Source organism: Rhinolophus sinicus, linkage group LG04 (genome assembly GCF_036562045.2).
Source record: "Rhinolophus sinicus isolate RSC01 linkage group LG04, ASM3656204v1, whole genome shotgun sequence".
NCBI lineage: Eukaryota > Metazoa > Chordata > Mammalia > Chiroptera > Rhinolophidae > Rhinolophus > Rhinolophus sinicus.
In genome coordinates this window covers 141,032,555-141,054,681 of record NC_133754.1, presented here as the reverse complement: position 1 = coordinate 141,054,681, position 22,127 = coordinate 141,032,555, and the positions used below count along the sequence as shown (strand labels likewise).

Sequence of the window (22,127 nt, the reverse complement as noted above, 5' to 3'; positions counted from 1 at the left end):
CTAAGACAATTAATAATGACTCAAAAAATGAGTGATAATTTCGAGACAGAGAAAGGAAGACTAGGTACACTGCTCACCCACACGCCCCCTTCCTTTCACTGTGCTTAAATGAAACAAAGAAGTTACCATACAGCTCAACTATCTATGACTTGCTTAAAAGAAAGATGGGTACAGTGAAAATTTATTTTGCTTGTTCCTAGCATCTTTAATATTTACCTCAGGAATTAAGAGTTTTAGAGCACGAAAAACATCCTAAGAAGTGTACATTTACAGTGTTATCTGAAGATGAAACTCAAAGTCAATTTTTATTTAAATAAGCCATGGATGCTTATACCAAACTTTTCCTTAATCAGCTCAACAGGTGGCATTTAGAACCCCCAGGCTAATTAAGCAGTGATTCCCTTCAGAAGAACTGATTAAATATGCTGAGTGACCTAGAGAATGGAGAAGCTAGAAAGCATGATTTAATATTCTAAACAACTCTGGTGTTTAATGAATTCCTATTATGCATTAAGAAGCCAGATTAGATGACCTCAAAAGTATTCAAATTCTGAAAACTATCAACACAGTTCAAAACTACTTTTTTAGAAAAAGTTCTAATAAAACAGTCCTAAGTGGAACCAATTTAGTTCAAGAAATACTTTAAAACTATTTTTTAAGATTTATTTTACCTGATCAAGGTGAGGTTGTGCTATTGGCAAATGTTGAAGTTTTTTCTGCAAACTAAGAATAACTGATTATAAATTCAGAGATCAACACATTTCTGATTTAATGTTATACATTTCTTAGAGATACAAAGTAAGGGAAATCCCACAGTTGAATCTATTACATAATTTACATGTTGTTCACATATTCTAATACAGAAAAGTTGGCAGGTTGTTTAAAAACTTTTCTTAAAAATGTATACACATTCACATGCATACATATAAACACAACACAGAGAAAGACTAATCTTTAGGAACACTTTTTTGTGTGGTTGAATAAGTCAATAGATTTCTTTTTCATTCCAATAGCTCTACTACAGGCCTAGAAAAAATATACATAAGCATTTTACTATCACTCAAAATGTCATCAACTCTTCCCATGCTTCCTAATATGAATATGCTAGTACCTAAAGAATGTCAGAATTTTCCTTTATCACTGCTTTCCCTTGAAAATGACTACTTATTAAAAAATAAACAGTATCCATAAATATAAGCCTTCTATATAGTCAGTTACCCATAGTTGAGAGAAAACAAAAAGTCAGAATCTTAAAAATGCATCGTTCTGATACAAAATAAACAAGAAGATCAACATGGCATAACAAATTAGAACCTTAACAACTGTAGCATACATTTAGACACTGATGGGGCTAGGTTGGGAGGAGGAAAGGACTTAAAACTTTGCAGATGTTTTGCTTGAAGAACAGTGAGGGATAAATTAGTAACAGCAAGTTTAGGAATGAGAAAAGGCTTGTAGGAACTTTGGGAGGGAATGAGTCTCACTTGGGGGCTGGGGGTGGAGGGTGGGTGTTTCTTAGTAGGGAAAGTGTCAAATTAAAGCTTCCCAGCCGGTTGTCAGGAAAGGATTCTCCTGTTTAACAACTAAGCACAATGAAACGTTATGCAAAGGCCTTATCCTTAACAGGGGTATCACATTCAATAGCTACTTTTTAAAGTGTCACTAATGCATTATAACTGTCATTAAACAAGTATGGAAGGATATCACCTTAGAAAATGTTTGAAAAATCATATGCTCTTTCCCTATGTTCAATATTTAATGTTGCTGGACAATGACTGCCTACAACTTCCATAGGGGAGGAAAACCTTTTCTTCTACCCTCTTCAGGTCTCTGGCTGGATCTGAAAATTAGACTGACAAAGACAGAGTAACAGGAGGAAAACACACTATTATTTAATATAAGTTGTACGTGATACAGGAGGCTTCATGAGGAAATGAAAACCCAAATACATGGTTAAACTGAGTCGCTTTCTGCTAGGTTTGATGAAGAGTGGAAAGTCATGGAAAGATATGACAGGACAGGGTATGAGCCAAGTGCAGTACATTGGGGGAAACTCAGTGAGGCCTGCTCCTACAGATTCCTCTGTGTGTCCCTTCGTCTCCAGAGATAAGGATGCTGCTTTCCTCTGGGTATAGGGAGGAAACCTCTCACATGGCGGTTTTATTGACTCCTCTACTTCATAGAAAATGAAAGAAAACATTTGCAAATCATATATCTATAAGGGGTTAATCCTTATACAAAGAACTACAACTCAGCCACAACAACAAAACACAAATAACCTGATTAAAAATGGGAAAAGGACTTAAATAGACATTTCTCCAATGACATACAAATGGCCAACAAACACACGAGAAGATATTCAATATCTCTAATCATTAGACAAATGCAAATCAAAACCATAATAAGCTAACAAATCAAAACCACAATGAGTTAAGACAGCTATGCCAAAACAACAGAAAATAACAAGTATTGGAGAGATGTGGAGAAATTAAAACCCTTGTGTACGGTTGGTGGGAATGTAAAATGGTGCAGCTGCTATGGAAAACTGTATGGTGGTTCCTCAGAAAACTAAAAATAGAAATACCATAGGATACAGCAATGTCACTTCTGGTATATATCCAAAAGAATTAAAAGCAGGATCTCAAAGAGATATTAGCACACCCATGTTCATAGCAGCATTATTCACGATAGCCAAGAGGTAGAAGCAACCTAAATGTCCATCAAGGAATGAACAAATAAATGAAATGTGATATAGACATACAGTGGAATATTATTTAGCCTTTAAAAAGGAAGGAAATCCTGTCACATACTATAACATGGATGAACCTTGAGGACTAAGTGAAATAAGCCAGTCATCACAAGACAAACACCACTTGATTCCACTTATATGAGGATGAAAGTAGTCAAATTCATAGAAACATAATAGAATGGTGGTTGCCAGAGGCAGTGGAGAGGGGAAAATGGAATGTTGACATTTAATAAGTATAGAGTTTCAGTTTAGCAAGATAAAAAAGCTCTGTAGATCCACTGCACAACGACGTGAATATATTTAACAGTACTAAACTGTACACTTAAAAATGGTTAAGATTAAAGAAAAAAGATACTGATGTCCAGGGGAGAAATTTACATTTTTCTCTTCTTTATTAAAAAGATTCCCTTTGGGGAAAGAGGCAGGAAACTGATCGATTAGTGAGGGGAAAGGAGGTATCTGGGGAAACACCCCAAGTGAAAATTTTCTATGCATTTCATGCATTTTGTATTACATAGATTTGGTATAGAAATATTAACAATTAGTCTCTAAAGTTAACACGATTAACAGTATAATTTCTACAGGAAAATGCACTGTGATTTCCAAACATCCAATTAACAAAATCTTCAAGAACATAATCACTAGGAATAGTCTTGTATGTCCAAGCAATGACAGGAAGCTTAAATCAAGTGTGCAACTGTGTATAACTTTGGAATAAAAGGTACATTACAATAAAAGTTACTAAAACACAGGAACATACCTTATTCCAGAGAGATTATCAAAGGCATGAAGATCTAATACATTAGAGAGATCAACTCTAAAAGACAGAAAACCAATGTAACTGTGTGAAATTCTGTGAAATACATTCAATTAATCAAGAAAAAAATTTCTAAGACTCTTTTGCCAAAAACCGTAGACATAAGGGTTTATCGTATGTCATAGTCTTTTGGGAACACAAAAATGACAGGCAAGGAATAAAAAGCTTGTAAAATTTTAAAATAAAATTTATGCATAAAATAAAAAAAGGTGAATAGTGTAAGAGCAAGGATACTAGGTTTTTGCTTCAATAAGCTATAGGTTTTTTGTTTTTTAATTTCAATTGTCTTCTCAAAATCAAAATTTATGAGCTTTCAAATACATTTTTACAGAAAAAATATCAGTTAAAGAGCTGAAGCTTTTCAAAGCAGCAGTTCATTACTCCAAAGATGAAATGAAGGAAGTGGAACAAATAGAAATAACATAAGAGTAGAGGTAAACTACCTTTGGAATTTTTGTATTTCTTTTACTCCACCTCCCCAGCTTCAATGACATAACAGGTAATATAAGAATGTGAGGAGTCAAACAACCAATGTATTATAAATATTCACCCTAGGACCCTTATCTATAGCCAAAGAATGTGGTTTGATCTCATTTCCTCCAAACTGAAACTTCCTAGTTAGTACTGTATCTGAATAAACATTATTTCTGTTAGAATTATTTAGTACTAATTAATTAAGCCTTATTAGGAAAGCAAGGATTAAATCAGAAGAAAATATCATATCACAATTAGCATTAGGTGTGGTTTAAATACATAAACTTATAAAGACTTGTGATTCAGTTCCAATTTTTATGCGAGCCTATAAAACAGTAGAAGGCAGTGATTTCTCTATAATCAAAGCTATAATGAAGGACTATTTAAAGAAAATGACAGCAGTATAATTAAATTTCCAAACATTTATTAAATTTTCTCAAGAAAAACAAAACTTTTGTCAAATTAAAGATTCTTTTTAAACGCATAAACATGAAAGCTAAAGCATCTCTTCCAACTTAGGACTGACCAGCTGTGCCTGCTTTGCTCATCCCCTACAGGCTGCCGTATACTTGTATTCATACCCGCGCCAACAGCGCTCTGTTAGATTACGAATGCTTATCCTGGCACACGGCAGACCAAGTCCCATCTTATTAAAAGAAGAATACTGCAAAGTTCTATGTTAATAGACTGTAACAACATTTCAGATTCTGGACATTCTAAATGAGCAGAATTAGGAAAATGATCAAGCAAAGAAGTAAATGTTCCATGAGGAAATATTTGAATATCAATTTACATAAGAGACCAAAAGCGTAACATTAAACAGATTTCCTACTATCACAGTTGAGCAAATATTTATATTGACAAGTTACAAATGAAAGAAGTTTTCCCCTGTTTAATATCTCTACCTTAGGAAATAGCTTAAAGTTTAAGAAAGTTTATACATGCCAATTGTGTGATATCAAAATTCAGGCCAAGTGTGTAAATACTAAAAGTCAGTGTTGAAACACAAGCTTCTAAATAAACTAGTTTCACTGTGACAGTGTCCTTAAGTATATATGTCATAGATTTAGAGATAATTCTGCTTTATACCCAGATTCTTTTATTTCCAAAACAGACAGGATCAACAATAGATCTGTACAGGTGAAATTCTATAGAGAATAATAAAATATCAAAGTCTCTGTATTCTCACCAGATTCTCAATGGAGAGTAAAAGAGGAAAGTCTTAAGCTTACAGATAAAAGTTATCACGGACTTTCTCCAAATCTATTATTGTCAAGAAAAATTACTTCACTCATCCAAGGCATATGACTAGAAAACTAATTTCCATGGCATCAAATGTATTTCATTTCCTCTATACATCAGATTTTTCCCAAAATATTTACACAGAAAAAAATAAAAAGACTATTACTATCATGTAAAAACTGAATGGGAATGAAGCAAACACAATGGGGGAAGAAAAAAACCTTCCAAAACTCATCTTTTCTCCCAATTTCTTAAACTATCGATACCAGGAGTACCTAATCTTTTCCAAACGAAGAATTTTCAATTTTCCTTATGTCTAAAAGAGTGCTTTAAGTATCTATCCTAAGACCAGGGACAGGAGAATGATAAGGAAGTGGGTTCTGGCGGTCCAAGGTGGAAAGGGGCTCAGGAGCTACTCCAGGGATACCGTCTACAGTCATCTTTTCAAACTTTAGTGAGTCTCACAAACAATCCCAGATCTACAAACCGTTGACAACATCTAATTGCTAAATCCTGAACTCAATTTCCAAATGTTTTCCTCAGTGGCACCTCAAACTCAATGTTTACAAAGCTGAACTAATCACCTTTACCAAACCCACTGCTAACCATCCTATCCCCAAATTGCTCCTCCCTTCCGTATTTCCTAACTTGGGAGAACTACACCATATTTGATTCATTTCCCAAGAGTCATACTGTATATAAAATCCTTCACTAACTCCTTGCTGCCTACAGGAAAAAATCCAAACTATGTATCATGGTGTTCAAGAGCCTTTATCATAAGTTCTCCACCTCTTCAGTCATACTTCTTCTCTCTGCAACATAATACCGTATGTTTTAGCCATTCTAAAATATCCACACGTCCCTGGAAAACAAAATCTTCCGTATGCCTAGAAAGCCACTGCCACTCTTGTCCTTCTGGAAAACTCCTATTCATTCTTCAAGACTAAGGCTGAGGATAACCCTCTCTCAGTCAAAATTTTCTGACTTCATTAATGAAAGTTGAATAGTTGTTCTTCTATTTTTCTGTTCTTACAGAACCCTGTGTACTTAATATCCCTGTTATGTTAATAACATTCCATATATTGTTTTTTGATTGTTTGCTTCTGTCTTCCCCAAATGCATGGATCTCCTTAAAGGCAAAGTTTTGCCTTATCCATTGCTTAAATCCTCAACATGCCATGAAATGCTTACAACTGATGAAATGCTCGATTAGTTTGCTGAATTAACTTATTATTGACCAGCTGGATTTTGGTTTTCCTCTGTTCAGTCCATTTAAATCTCTAAGATTTTTTAAAAATCTGAAAAAGACAAGAATGGCATTTCTTCTAATCTCCCACTTTTTCTTCTGACATCTATGTGGTCCATTAGAACTTCTTTGTACCTCGAAATCAACTTATGACTGACCAGTAAGACAATGCTATGTACCATTCTCATTCTTTAACTTAAATACTCAAGGTAAGCCTTGCCTTTTCTACACATGCTTATAGCAGTTTTACAATTGTGTTTGTCAACCACAAAATGCTTAAGGGGTTAAAATTAAACAACAAAAAACACACAATAAAACTAAACTTCCATAGGAGTGATTTCAACTATCTTGTTAAGAACAAAACATCTAGTTTCTAAACCATGAAGCTCCAGTTGCTATGCCTGAAGAAATTTTGGTAAATGTTTTATATAACATTCATAACCTAATACTAAGAATTCTACCATCGACATGTGATCTTCACTGAAAAGGGTCCTAACCCAACTTCAGTCCTCAAAGCAAAGAAGTACTATTTCAGAAAGTCCTTAGATTCTTAGATGCACTGGTAAATACCAGACACTAAAGAAACTGAAGAAAAAATGAGATTTTATTCACTTGCTCATTCATCCATTTGAAGTAACAGAATTTAATCACTGCATGTTTACTGTTCTATAGTGTGATAGAGCAAATGTTAGAAATGTCATATAAACATCAAAATCATTACATAATAAATTATTCAAGCTGAAATCTTTATGCAGGACATAAAGGTCGAAAATGAAAACCAACAAAAAGAAAAAAGTAAGCAAATAAATTCAGGGGCCTTTAAAAAATTGATTTAAGATGTGAGTAAATGTGAACCAAATAAATGCTATTACAAAAGAACCACAGATATTTGTGGATGTGATTTTTTAAAGTTGACTTAAGCATTATATGGTGGTCCCTAATTCTATAAGGAGAAAATTTAAGAAAAAAACCAAAAAGGTAAAATGCAATAGGAGGAAGTCATACTGTGCAATGGCTCTTGGTATGAGTTAACCTATCAGAGTTTCTACACTGGAATTTGAAATGCAGGGCGCACATTTGGGGGATGCCTGCAGAGGACTTACTCTACGGGCATCCTTCTGCTCCTCTGCCAGCAGAGGAGGGGCTTCTGAGAATACATACCAAATGAATTCCCCAGCTGCTGACATGCATGTAAGCAGCTGCTGTTGTTACTGCCTAACACTTATAATACTCTATCAGCACCTCTAATCTCTGCCATAGCAGAGAAGCGACTTAGCTAAGGCCTCTGCTGCATTTCCAAGGAAAGAATCTCTGAACCAAGGACTGAGTGGCACTAGACTGCGAGCTGTGAGTCTCAGAGCTGCCAGCTGCATGTTGCTAGGTGTATCAGCTGCTGAGCCATTCTTGCTAAAAAAAGAACTTAACAGAATATCCTTGTACAAAATTTTCCTGAAATCAATGGAAAACAGAGTTCTAGCTACAGAAATCCATTTTACAGAGGTTTTAAGAACACATCTACTTTATAAAGTAATGCACATCTGTATAAACACAATGAGAAAAGAAGCTATAGGAAATGAAAATCAAAATTTCAAACAAAGAAGGTATCAGGAACTTAAAGGTAAAGGTTCCATGTATTTTTACATGACAGATTATTTTTGCAACTATGAAACACTAAGAAGGTTTAACAATATTAAAAAACCATTTAAATACCTCAAATTAAGATAAGATTCCTAATAATATACTTTTTCAGATTTCTATACCAGTTACTTTCTTGAGTGGCTGAAAGTCCTACATTTTCTTTTTCATTAAGCAAAAGCAGTTACACAGTATTATCATGGCTCTGTAGTCTTAGTTATTCTAAGGATAGCAAATATATTAAATAAATATGCCAAACTAATTTATAAAGAGCATTCAAAACACTTTTGGGGTCCCATTTTGAAAACACACACACACATTTTTCTTACATTAGAATCAAGCATACTATTTAACAATTACTTAATACTTACTATTAACTAAATAAAATTATTTATTGTTAATATCAGTAATAGCTTTTTTAAAGTACCTTGATTTTTGTGTTTCTAAAATTTTTCCCAGTCCATTTATTGATCTGAAATAAATTTTAAAATGAGGGAAAAGAAAATACAAAAATAAATGTTAACTTTTTAAAAAAGCACACAAGGCACATTATTTCTAAAGTAGAAAGTAAGCATATACAAATATATCTGGAGCTGGAAAACAGTAAAAAATAGAAAAACAAAACTTATATATTTCATAAATTGTCCTTTTCCTTCTAATCATAAATCAGGTATATTTCCACTTAGGCATTAAAACATGACATGCAAAAAGTCTACTGCAGAACTGACAGCCAGGAGCTACTTTGTGATTTATAAAAAGACACTTCACTTTAGAAAATATGATTCACAAACAGCCAGTAGTCCTAACGTTGTTAAAATGAGTAGATAAATAAGACATTTTATTGATACCCAATATTTCCCAAGCACACATTGTAGAAATGGCAATACACACCTAGACATACAAACCTAGTTATGAGGGACTTTGACCCAGCCTGTCCTCAATATTCACAGTAACACTGAGCCACACATCCAGGTTCTTTTATAGAAGAACCTCTACAGTTCCCTAACTAGGGTCTCTGCCCACTCTGCTGGTCCTCCCTTTGTACTGCACCAAAAAGACTTGTTGAATCCTTTTCAACATTCTGTACACCTGATCTATTTATCATTATATCATCAATTCCATTGCCTTTATGGTTACGTGCCGATATTTACTGTTTGTTCTCATGGGTATGGCTTCCTTCATAGGATGATTCTGAGGCAAGTCTCGCTATTTCCCCAAATTCTTAATCTTCTCTTTTTAATATACTCTGACCTGATGGCTATTTTCTCCCAAACATGTTTATCTTCTTCTAACTCCCCAAATCTAACTCTGAGTAGTTTCAAGTCTGACGTATAACGGAGGATAAAGAGCCCAAAAGGGTCTACAATTTATCAGTGTTCTTTGTCCCAAACTCTTTCCTAGCACTGCTGTACAGCACAGGCCGGCAACAAGCTGGCCAACAGTCAACCTTGCTGTGCTGGAGATCCAGCTTAGACAGTCAGTATGGAAATAGAAAAGCCCAGTAGTAATAATCCTGCACCCTTTTGCCAAAAATGTTTGCTACATAGATTGCCTTCTTTTTTCTAGTAATCACAATGGTGCAGAGGATTTTGAAAAGAGAAACAAAATTTAGGAGACCAGTGTCAAAAGGGGTAAAAGAAGTAATCTTTATTCACTGTTTTCATCTTTCTAGACTTTTCAAAAATGTCAATCATTTCTTTCATTTTTTTAATTCACTGTAACTTGAAATTACTATGTAGACTAAGAAAAAAATCTACAATCTAGTAATGATAACAGCTAATGACTAACTATGCATCAGGTACTGTGCAGTTTACCAAGCCTGTCTCACGTAAAACTCAAACCAAACTCATGAAGTACGTATTATTCCTGTTTCACAAATGAGACTGAAAACGAATACAGTGAGAAACAGACTGAGGATTAGAACCCAAGCAGATTCCAAAGTCCACGACCTTAAACACTATGTAACACCACTGCCCTCCACATGGAGACATCATTAGTTTTTTGTAGTAAAGTCTGAGGGAATATTACTATTAAAATAAGACCAAATATGCAGAAAAATATGAATTTCTTTCTTCTGCAATCATTATCATTACAGCCAATCTCCTAATGAGCCTTACCTTTACCGATTCAATTTATAACATAAACTAAATGAACTGGCACTAACAGATTCAAAACCTGATGTCAGCAGATTGCACCCTTTAAAAATGACTAATAATAAAAGCTATTCAATGTCTCTTTGTAGATGGCATTTATTAATTTAGGTCTTACAAAATAATTCAAAGTCCCTGAATTGTAACCTCATTTAAAAAGTCCAAGTGGCCATTGGATCATTGAACACATATGAGTATCATATGTATTATCCTATGTTGATTAGCCTTGGCCATGGACACTGAAGACTCTAAAGCACGCTGGAAAACAGGCGTGGTTAGTTGACAGTTAAGGAAGACAAAGTCAATGAGGGTTTAGGTAAAAGTGAGACCACGTGAGTCAGGGAAGACTCAGAGAGATGGAGAAAAAGGAGGTGGGGTGGGCTCTAGAGAATAGGTAAAATTGCTAAAAAAGAAAAAAAAGATGAAGGAATTCAAGGACTGGCAAGAGTGAGAGTGGGAATGCATTATGAGTAATAAAAGGATTTGGCAAGACACATCCATGAGAAAGTCAGCAAATCATCATCCTGGGTAAAGTTAGAGGACTTCATTAAGGAAAAAGTCAAACAGAAGACAGAAGAAGAAGAATGGATTCAGAAGACCCTGAACATCAGTCTATGAACTTTGAACTACATTCGGTAAGCAATGGAGAATAAATTCATAATTATTACTTACATGACAATCTATTAGACAACAACATACATATGTGATTCTCTAATGGTACTTGAAGCAGGTCAACACTGAACCTTAAGTTTTCACATGGCAATAGTCATGGTAAAAATATTCTGTACACTTTGAATTTGTAGGTACTTAACGTACTGATAATTTTGTACCTAATAGTTGTTCTTAATTTGTTTAAATCCTCTTCTGAAACCAAGTCTGTTTTATTGATGATGATGATATCTGCCAAAGCAACTTGCCTAAATTAGCAAACAAAGAACAGATGTCAAAAGAGAAATGTTAAGAAATTAAAAATAAATAGAAACACCTCCTATACAGATCAACCAGTACTACATAGTACTCTATATGGTAATTCAATTTACTCCTAACCTAATTATCATTCTTCAAATAGTGAGGATAAACTATTCATCACTATATAAATCTGATTCATTAAAAAATATTTACTGAGTGCTTTCACTTGCTACTGTAGAACTACAAGGACAAGCCTCAAAAAGTTTACAATCTAAGATGATTTACAATTAGGATGATTATAAACTCATGATTTTCTTTGAAAAGAAATGCATAAAATTCAGATATCCAACATGGTAAAGACAAAAATAGTCTACTTACTAAAATATTCCATGTAATAGTTACCATAATTTTCAAAAAAACACAGACAAGTTTATTTAACATTAACATTACACTAAACAGTTTTTTTAAAAAACTACACTTCAGTTGATTTCTCAGGATCCTTACGAAATATTTTCATCACTGAGAATATGTATTTTCTCTGTAAAACAGATACACATAAATTCAAATTAAAGAATCCCGTTAACAGAACGCTGAATAACAAAATAGCTAGCTTACTATGAATACAAGTTCTATTTTCTAACAACAGTTGTAGTAAAGCTAAGGATTCTTTATATTTTCCTCAATTCTTCAAGAAATTACTGAAGTTAATTACTAGGCTATTTGTTCCTAATCCTAGTCTTATGCTACCTAAAGGTATAGCTGATTATTTCAAATAAATAATCAACTTATCAAAAATATACTAATTCATTAAAAAAGCAGGTTTCAATAGTATGCATATCACAATCCCAGTTTTAAGTAAACTTCACATGAATAAAAACTGAATGTGCACATCTAAAAACATAAACATTTGCAATCTTCAAATTGGAGGCCTTCTATGTTTAACTTTATTTTGACTTTTATAACATTTTGCTATTTAAATGACTTATTTACATTTTCTATAAAAAGTTACAAAAAAACATTTAAGTTCAATCTAATTTGAATCATAACTACAGACCAAATGCAGTGTTTAGGCAGGATCACAAAACAACAGAGTACCGTACTCCAAAATGAGAGGGAATCAATCGCATTGGCAGTCTTTATTATTTATGTCTGCATCATCTGCAGCAAATCTCAGGGGACCTCCCTCTTAAACCCAGAAGCGTATTTAGTGACTGTCCTCTATCCCAAAACTTTTTCCCCATTAGCATGAACATGCTTAGAGTAAGCAAACTAATTTAAATATTTAAAGTCTAAAGACAAACCAATCAGGAGCATGAAGTTATTTAAACAAACAAACAAAAAATTCTCAATGCCAAATTAAAACTACATCCTTATTTGTTCCTCTGTTGTTCTGAATAACAGTGAACATTTGAATCAAATGAATCACTGTTAAAGAAGTGAGCCAACTCTTTTTTTTAACAATCATCTTCAATCCCAAAGACATTATGTGAGAACAAGAAAATATTTTAACATGTTAACATTTCCCATGCTCCTCACAAAGAACTGCTATGCCCAGCACTCACTTGATGATAATAAAAGTTATAAATAAAATTTTAGTTATCAGATTATTATAAATAGCAATAATTCAACTATAGGAAAAAAGATAATACATTTTCTTTGATTATGTTTTTACATTTGTTTTCTTCTGGTTTTCATATTAATAATTTTCTCTTCCCAATCAGCCAGTAATCAACATATACGTTAAATATGAGTACCTAGAAGCTTCATTGATAAGGCCATCAGGCTTTTCTTCTGCTAAATGCTGAACAAAAACAAAGTTTGAGAAAAGTTACTCTGGTGTAACACAAAATCTAATGTTAACACAAAGGATTTTACTTTAGAGACTCTTGCTTCCAATAAAGACTTCAACAAGTTCTATTACTGAATACACAAATTCACAATGAATTTTTCTATCTGAAAGTATTTTCTTCCCCATTTTAATTTTTTTTTCCTACAGTGAACCTGTAGGGTATTAGGGGCTGGAGGTGGGGGGTGAGAGGGCTTTAATTTTATACCCCTAACCTCTTTTCTTAAAAGGAAAACCCTCCATTTTAAATAAAGTCATAAAAACATAGAACATTATAGTTCAGATTTTAGGGGTTTTCCTTTTTACAAAACAGTTCTTGTTCTAAACATTAAACATTCATTTTTCACTTATTAAAAAACAGCTAACCCTTGAAATTGTACTTTTAAAAAATCTAATATACTTCCCACCATTCCTTCCCCCACACCCCACTCTCCACCCAGAATGGTACATGATATGAACTCAGTACTGGGCCCTTCATATTCCCTAAAACAAATATGCTGAGAGAAGGACACAGGCCTAATTCTAGCCTAAAAGCAGTTTATCATTTAGAAGCCCACACTTGAGAGATCTGGCCTCTCCATGCAACTGGGTATTTCGTTGACCTCTCCGGAGTCAAGCTAGCTCCAAAAAAATATTTTGACATTGACTTAGAGGCCCAGGAGGTAGTTCTCATCTCTTGGAAGCTGTTATTATTTTTCTATAATCCTATTAATATCCCTAAAGTCTTCAATGCCATAAGGTTCCTCTCTGAAAAAATTTCACCTTCACTTCCTTAACCCTCAATAGATGTTTCCTGTCAATATAAAACGCTGCCTACTGAGGTTAGAGGCAATTGCATTATATTAATACTTTTTGTATTTGAATCCAACTTCACAAATCAATAAGTCCTTTTACATATATTATCTCATTTGGCCTTTATAACATGATGGGAAATGGCTACACTACTCATTTTATAAAAGAAGAAACTAAATCTAACACCGTCACCATCACAGGATACCTTATTATATGGTTATTTTTCAAAAACTGAAAATGTGCTCAGTAGAAGTTAAATGAACATAATTTAAAAATTTTTGTGAAAACTTTTTATGTCTTATAAAATCAGTCTTGTATACAGTGCTACACAGATATTAATAATCACATAAGAGTATGTACATGAAGATTACCTAAAAATTACATTCAAAATTATTTCACCAAACCAGTTTCACAGTTCATGGGGAAGTAGATCATCAAGGTATTTGGATAATTTGAAACCTAAGAACAAGCTGGCAATAATTTTATTTAATAGAATTGTCTAAGTCTAGAGGGACAAACTTCTTTCCTCTAAAAGTTTGCCAAATTCTATTTTAGGGGAAACAAGACTAAACTAAAACTTTAGATACAATCCTGTAAATTCAACTGTAGACCCACTCTGAAATTATGGAAGTCACAGAATTTGAAAAATATTGTATCAAAAATCATTCCTTGCCAAAAGACTAAGTTTACTATTTTTGCTAATTATTCTTGAGTTGAGGTTGTAACAAATCCTATAACTATGTCCTCTAGAGAATAATGCTATTATTGCCCTAGGAATAGTCCTCACACCCAAGCTTAACAAATATTTGTTAAACAAATTCTAATTAACACTACCTAGTTGTTGACATAGATACATGGATGTTGTTACTTGAAAAATTCTATGTAACATGCAGCAACAAATCCCTTTCTATTCAGCAGTATGAATTTGGGGCTACTATTTGACTGTGAGTTGGTAGGGTATAAAAAAAATATGGCAAGAAAATTAGAGATCTGTTTTGAATTTCTATACTTAAATGGAACTAACAGTAGTTTCACAAAGTAACTCATATTTTTAATGCATTTACTTCCTCAGAAGATTAGAAATCTTCAACCAAAGTTAAGTGGGATGGATGACATTTTAACTACCTCTAAGTAATCGAGAAGTATCACATATAAAAAGATGTTAAAACTCCCCCAAATAAAAACCTGCCAACATGTACAACTCTGTTAAGAATATGACATGTAATAATCATATAATTATAGAAGAGATAAATGCCCTGTTCTACGCACAGGGCATAGAAGGCTATACAAACATAAGGAAATAATAAATAATAAATGCATATTCACATTTATTTTCTTTGGATATCAGCCCAACATTTGCCTATGCAACTTCCTACCTCCCCAAGTCAAGCTTTGCAAAAAGACTAACCAATGTCACTATTCAAAAGGACATTCAATAATAATGCATTACACACCATTAAGTCAGATGGCTTCCATTTATAAGGTTAAAAAATGAAAAATTTGACATTGCATTCTACCTGTATAGTCAAAGAAGAAAAATCTCTGCAAAATATATATGTCTCCATCCATCCCCAAAGGATTCCTTATTCCTTACCTTTGCTTAGAGACTATGGCTTTTGCTTATATATCAAAACAGACACAAATAATTTTGGTTCTAATTTATTCAACATAGCCAAAAGGTTAAGATTCAACCATCTACCATTGTAGTATACCATAAGAAAGGAACCCTTTTAAATAACACCATTGTAGACACAACTTCAATAAGGGCTACAGGGTACCCTTTTCTGCAGAAATACAAACAAGCTGGGAAGAAGAGAGAGGGAGGAGAGGGAGGGAAGGGAGGGAAGGAAGGAAGGGAGGGAGGAAGGGAAGGAAGGAAAGAAGGAAGGAAGGAAGGAAGGAAGGAAGGAAGGAAGGAAGGAAGGAAAGAAGGAAGGAAGGAAACAAAACAAAACAAAAACTGTTGTTGACCAAAGTGGAAATGAATCTGGTGTCAAAGATATATGACTTTAAAAAAAAAAAAAAAAAGCAGCAGCAGTTATTTCTTTCCAATGGATTGGTTATATCAAACACTATTTTGGCTTTTAAAATAAGATTATTGCATAATGTCAGTCTATTTATTTTTCTGGTCTTTTCCATGCTAAACTGTTTTCTGACTGAATTGTTTCAAAAGCTTGTGCAATATAAGAGAATAACCAAAAAAAAAAACCTCACTTGACCTTTTCGCTGTAACTTCATTCATTGATTCTATTGCATTAAATGCTGTCACATTTGTAGAATTGAAAAGAACAATGTCAGTAGCCTGGGTGTCAAGTCCTGAGAACAGAGAGCTGTCATTTGAAGTTGTCCAATTCTTTGCCCATGATTAAAAAATGAATATTTCAGATCAATGGGTGACAATCCCATTAGAGTGATAGCCCATGATATCAATTACCACTTCAGTTTCAATTTGGCTGGCTGGCCACAGGGTACCATTTCTCAGCTTTTCTTGTGATGGGCTGGCTCTGTGAAGCATGACACCCTTAAATTGATGCCCATTATCCAAGTGTCATTACTTGTACTGCCTCAGAATTCTCTGAATCACAAGCAGCTACTGAGGTCAAGCTTTGCAACCAGAGGAATTGGACAAGTTGGCAAATTCTTTATATAAAGGAAAAGTTATTTATCTGGCATCTGACTTAGAAAATCTAAAGTTTCCATTATCTTGACAGTATGTCAGTTTTGTGTAGGTATATTGATTTAATAATTTAAGAGGTTTTATCAAGGTGGCAGGGGGTTAAACGTTTACTGTGTTTGCATTATTCAGAATGTTGCTTTGTTTTTTTTTTTGGCCTCTATCACACTGATAATAGATTCTATTTAACTCCTCTCCATACATATAAAATATACATATAAAATTATTCCTATGATAAATACACAGAGTTTGACTTTGGGCATGGCACTTTCAGCCTATCAAAAAAAACACACAACAAACAACAACAACAAAAAACAAATAAAATATCCTCACTTCTATCTATACCATAGGTATCCCAAATTTGGTAATAAATTTATATATGAGATGAATTCAAATATGCCTGTAATAAACAGGCATATTTGAAGAATTTGAATTTTTTTTCTTCAATATTTGAAGAATGAAGAATTTGAATTTTTTTTTTTTTTTGCTTCCTACATAAACATTTTGCTGGAAATGTTATGGTTTCAGAACAGTTGGAATTTTTGGAGCAAAACTGCAATATTTGGGATTGTTCTTTGATTCTTAAGACTACTAATTTAGGTATTTGGACTTGAAAATCTAAAAAGGAATTGTCTCCTGAACTTCTCAAACTAGGGTACTCTACCCTTCAGAAAACTGAAGAGCCAGAGAAAGGGTATTGGTAACCATTTGACAAGCCTGCCATATATTACTAGAACATATTTTTATTACAGATTTGGAAGAAAAACAAACTTTTTCAAATTAATAAATTTAGATATATTATGGGAGTAGAATACAAAACGGACATGCATTTTTAAGCATTAAATGTAAACTACTGAAAAATAATTACTTTGGGCACTGGCCACATCCCCAGATTAGAACTGGGAAATGGAAGATAATTTCATTCTCTTCTGCATTTACTAATATTTCACTTGGAAAGTTAAGAAACACTTATTTATGCAACATGTTTTTAAAAATCTTACTAAGTGCATTTTATAAACTGAAGCCCATTTAAATGCATTTGCGGATCTCGGTAGTTACAAAAACATTCACAGCTAGATGCCTTTTAATGGAGAGTTTCTCCTCACTAAACCTATGTATAAATCCGGATTTCTTCAAAACAAGGTAAAGCAATTTTTTTTAAAGCTCAATTATCTCCATTTGCATGTGATAACAGTTTAACAAGAAAAATAAGCTCTCATATGCTTTATCAAGCTCAATTTCCTCTATTACACAGAAAAACTTATCCACAATGGGGTTGAAACTTTATCCTGCAATATTCTTATTACAAAATATTATACTTCCAACTTTTCTCGCATCAAGCCAGAGTAATACAAAATAAGTAATTTTAAAAAACACAATTTAAAAATACAAATTTCATCTGAACATGTTATTTTTTTAAGTTTTTGTTAAGACAAATTTCAAACAGACACAAATGTAGAGAAAATAACATAATCAATCCCCATATACCCAGCTCTTAACAAATAATTAGCAACTCAGCAATCTTTCAACTTACTTTTAATCCATATTTTGAATCCACAACAGTTATGATACCTACAAAGGAATAAATCTTTTAATCTACTTTATACTTGAGAATGAAAATTAAAACTAATCTATTTCAGTTCACAAATGTTAATAAAATGTTGTTTATTTCTCTTGCCAAGATGCAATTTACTTCAATTCCATTAATAAGCAGATGCATTTTCAAATATGTACTGAGTGCCTAGCACTATTTTAAGACACGGAAGAGGATATAAAATAAAATTTTTAAATTAAATAAACAAATAAGAAAATAAGATTTCTCTAACCTTTAAAATGCTTACAATCCAAAAGATTATGAGATAAATTTAAATTTCATAATATAAAGTGGAATGGGATAAATTATACAAGACAGTTTATAATTTATTTTCACATAATCAAAATTGAGACTTTCATTAACATTTAAATTATTGCTTAACAAATCTGTCTTAGAATACTTATTCCTAATATCTCTCACCAATCTAACACACAAACGTTTTATACAACATGTACCTAAATTTCCAAATGATCACTTAGTTTGACAATCTCTGAATTTATATGCTAAATAATTTTTTCAAAGGATTAACAGCAGAACAAGTTTGATAATGTCTAAGAATGCAACCAGCCACATGCCACATATTCATATTAGGGCCAAATGTTGGGACCAGTCCTCAATGATTCCTAAATTATTTTACCCCTTAACATATGAAAGACTTGGTTTTAAAAAATGTGAAGGGCTCAGGGAATGGAGGGGGGAATGGAGTGGGGGAAAGACTGATGACACACCACAGTACATAAATCAAACAAAAGAATAGGAAATCTATGTATCAGGTTGGTGCAAAAGTAATTGCAGTTTTTGCAATTATTTTTAACCTTTTAAACTGCAATTACTTTTGCACCAATCTAATAGTATTTTAAAATGAAAACCTTAGTGGAAGCACTAAATTCAGAATTGGAGTAAGATTTGATATCTAGTTCTACCATTGTCTGCGGCTTTATAATCTGTATGAACAAAGACTTACTTCACCATCAAACTAAATAAGTTTACAAAGAGTCACAACAATGCAAGGAGTTAAAATTATAATATGAACAAAAATGATCTTGACCACAACAACATTTTACTTGAAAACAAAGTTCTATATTTAACTTACCATCAAGATAAATATCAACCCCTAATTCAGCATCAACCCAAAACATAGAAGCTACAGCACCTGAAAATATATATAATATTCATCAAATAAAAACATTTCTTCAAACTGAGAAACACGATTCTATCCATGTTTTAACTTGCCCCAGCAGAATTAACAGGCAAACACATATACAAATTAAATATGGGGTTTGGTTCCAACCTTCTTATGAGAATTAGAGTGACAGAATTTTTTACTATTTATACCCATTTCTTCCCTCCCATTTATCTTAAAAAAAAAAAAAAAAGACCAACTTGTATCAAATACAAAGTTAACAACAAGCTTCTTTTGTAACAATGCCATAATAATTTACCAACAGATATTATCAAATAATTTGGGCAGTATGGTTATGTGTACATAGGACACATTTTTATTTTCTCTCCTGAATAATCATATGATTCACAAATAGTGAATTATTACTCTAAAAGAAAGTAAGGTAACACCAAAATCACTTATCCAAAATCTAAAAAAAAAATGTACTTGTAAGTTTTATGGAAGAAAAAGAACAAAACTTAAAATTATACACTCTATGGCATTACTAATAAATCCTTACATTATTTATAAAATCTGGGTCTGAGGAAAAATAATTTCTAAATAAGAAATTAAAACTTGATTTTGACAGAAACTGGTTAAAGTATCAAACCACACACCCTGATTAGTATGCCACAACACAAGAAAAAGAAAACTGACAGCAAAGAAAGTATTTGATTTTTCAAAGCATCACAAGTCCAGTTAGTGACAGGGCTGTCTAAAAGAATGAGTATTGGGGGAAAACAAGGATAACTGAACTCATTCCAATGTCTGAAACTGTCCACCTACCCTGACGAGATGTGGACCCCCAAGCATCACTCTGTGTCAACAACGAAATACCTGTCAGCTGTTTACAGTGATTACTCATGCAAGATATAGCAAGGGCCACAAGATCTAATGGCTTCCTGATACCTATTGATTTTTTTCCCCAAAACTTAATAGTTTTCCAATTTGACTGAAATAGGATTTGTGAATAACAGGGGCTGAATCAATGCCTGTCCTTTTCACGGAAATTACTTTACCATGACAATTATTTAGCTTAGAACTGGAGAGTGTCAGTCTCCTAAACGGAAAACAACAGAATTGCCAATAAGAATTTTGTTCACTTACTTGGCTAACAGCATGATTTTAATTAATGAGGGAGAAAAAGTAAATCAACTGTGAGTATCATTACTCCAAATAATAAATCATTAAAAAGTATTAATTTTTTCACTCAAAATTTCTAACATTGTACATAAATCATTTTATTTAATTCACTGATTTCTATTCAGATAGCTTATAAGTCCTCTACAGTTAACATACACCTAGTATTAAGTTGAACTATAAGAGTGTATTAGAGCTTTGATTCTAAATCTGATATGTATCTTTGGTATAATACTTACAAAGAGGAACTATTTAAAATTTGGATGCAGGTGTTTAGCAGGAGGAGCAGAGATGAGAAAATGAAGTTAATCAGTGATTCTCAACCAAGGGTGACTTTTCTCCCCAGGGGAATATTTGGCAATATCTGGAGATAATTTTTTGGTTGTCTCAAGTAGAGGAATGCTAATGGCATGTAGTGGGAAGAAGCCAGGGATGCTGTCAAACATCCTACAATGCACAAGACATCTTCCTATAACAGAATTATCCAACCCAAAATGTCATTTATGCCAAGGTTAAGAAATCCTGAATTAGACTATAGAATCTCCCCTTTCAAAACCATATTCATAAAACAAACAAAATAAAATTTAAAAAGCCAAATTTTATTTTCATGTTTTTTTTGGTGCCCCACCCCCCTTTTTTGGTTATAGGTGTACAAAGCAATATAATAGACATTTATACCCCTCACAAAGTGATAACCCCCCCAATCTACTATCCCTCTAACATCATATATAGCTGTTATAACACCACTGACTATCCTCCCTATGCTGTACTTCACATCCCATGACTGTATATATATCTATATATCTATGTATCTATATATAGTTATACATACATACATAACTATATATATATATATATATATATATATATATATACATAGTTATACACACACGCACACACACACACACACACACACATATATAATTATAGTTGACATTCAATATTATTCTACTTCAGCTTCAGATGTATAGCATATTGGTCAGGCATCTATACAGTCTATGAAGTGATCCCCCTGATAATTCCAGTGCCCATCTGGCACCCAACACAATCTTTACAACATACTGATCATATTCTCCATACTGTATTTCATATCCCCGTGACTATAATATGACTACTAATTTGCACTTTCTAATCCCTTCATCTTCTCCCCCATCCCCAATCCCCTCCCATCCAGCAACCATCTGTTTGTTCTCTGTATCTCTGAGTCTATTTCTGTTTAGTTTGCTCATTTATTCTGTTCTTTAGATTCCACATATAAGTGAGATCATACGGTATTTGTCTTTCTCAGTCTAACTTATTTCACTTAGCATAATATTCTCTAGGTCCATCCATGTTGTTGCAAATGGTAAGAGATCATTCTTTTTTATGGCAGAGTAATACTCCATTGTATAAATGTACCACTGTTTCTTTATTCAATCATCCATCAATGGGCATTTTGGTTGTTTCCATATCTTGGCTATTGTGAATAGCGTAAAAAGCCAAATTTTACCAGCAGCAACCAAATATACAATCTCCTGCCATAAATTGTGAAGATAGTCAAAATAAGAAACACAAGTTCTATGTGACTTATTATAATAGCTCTTAATTCTATCCGCATCCCCAGTAAGAGGTTTACAAAATACTAGCACTTATCAAAAATAGCTTTCAAAATAACAGGCAGAACTGAGGGAGGAATAAGAAATACAGAAAAAAATCAA

General features: G+C 33.1%; 1 protein-coding gene across 1 annotated transcript in view; it reads right to left on the bottom strand.

The window, feature by feature from the left end:
* LOC109446677 (zinc-regulated GTPase metalloprotein activator 1B) overlaps positions 1 to 22,127 on the bottom strand; it is a 41,026-nt gene that overhangs the window by 7,867 nt on the left and 11,032 nt on the right. The window contains exons 5-11 of the mRNA XM_019730332.2: positions 19,222 to 19,281; positions 18,069 to 18,106; positions 12,977 to 13,023; positions 11,144 to 11,230; positions 8,591 to 8,635; positions 3,510 to 3,566; positions 672 to 723 (exon numbers count right to left, since the gene is read on the bottom strand). Of these exons, the coding sequence (XP_019585891.1) occupies positions 672 to 723; positions 3,510 to 3,566; positions 8,591 to 8,635; positions 11,144 to 11,230; positions 12,977 to 13,023; positions 18,069 to 18,106; positions 19,222 to 19,281 (386 nt within the window). The remainder of the gene's footprint in view (positions 1 to 671; positions 724 to 3,509; positions 3,567 to 8,590; positions 8,636 to 11,143; positions 11,231 to 12,976; positions 13,024 to 18,068; positions 18,107 to 19,221; positions 19,282 to 22,127) is intronic.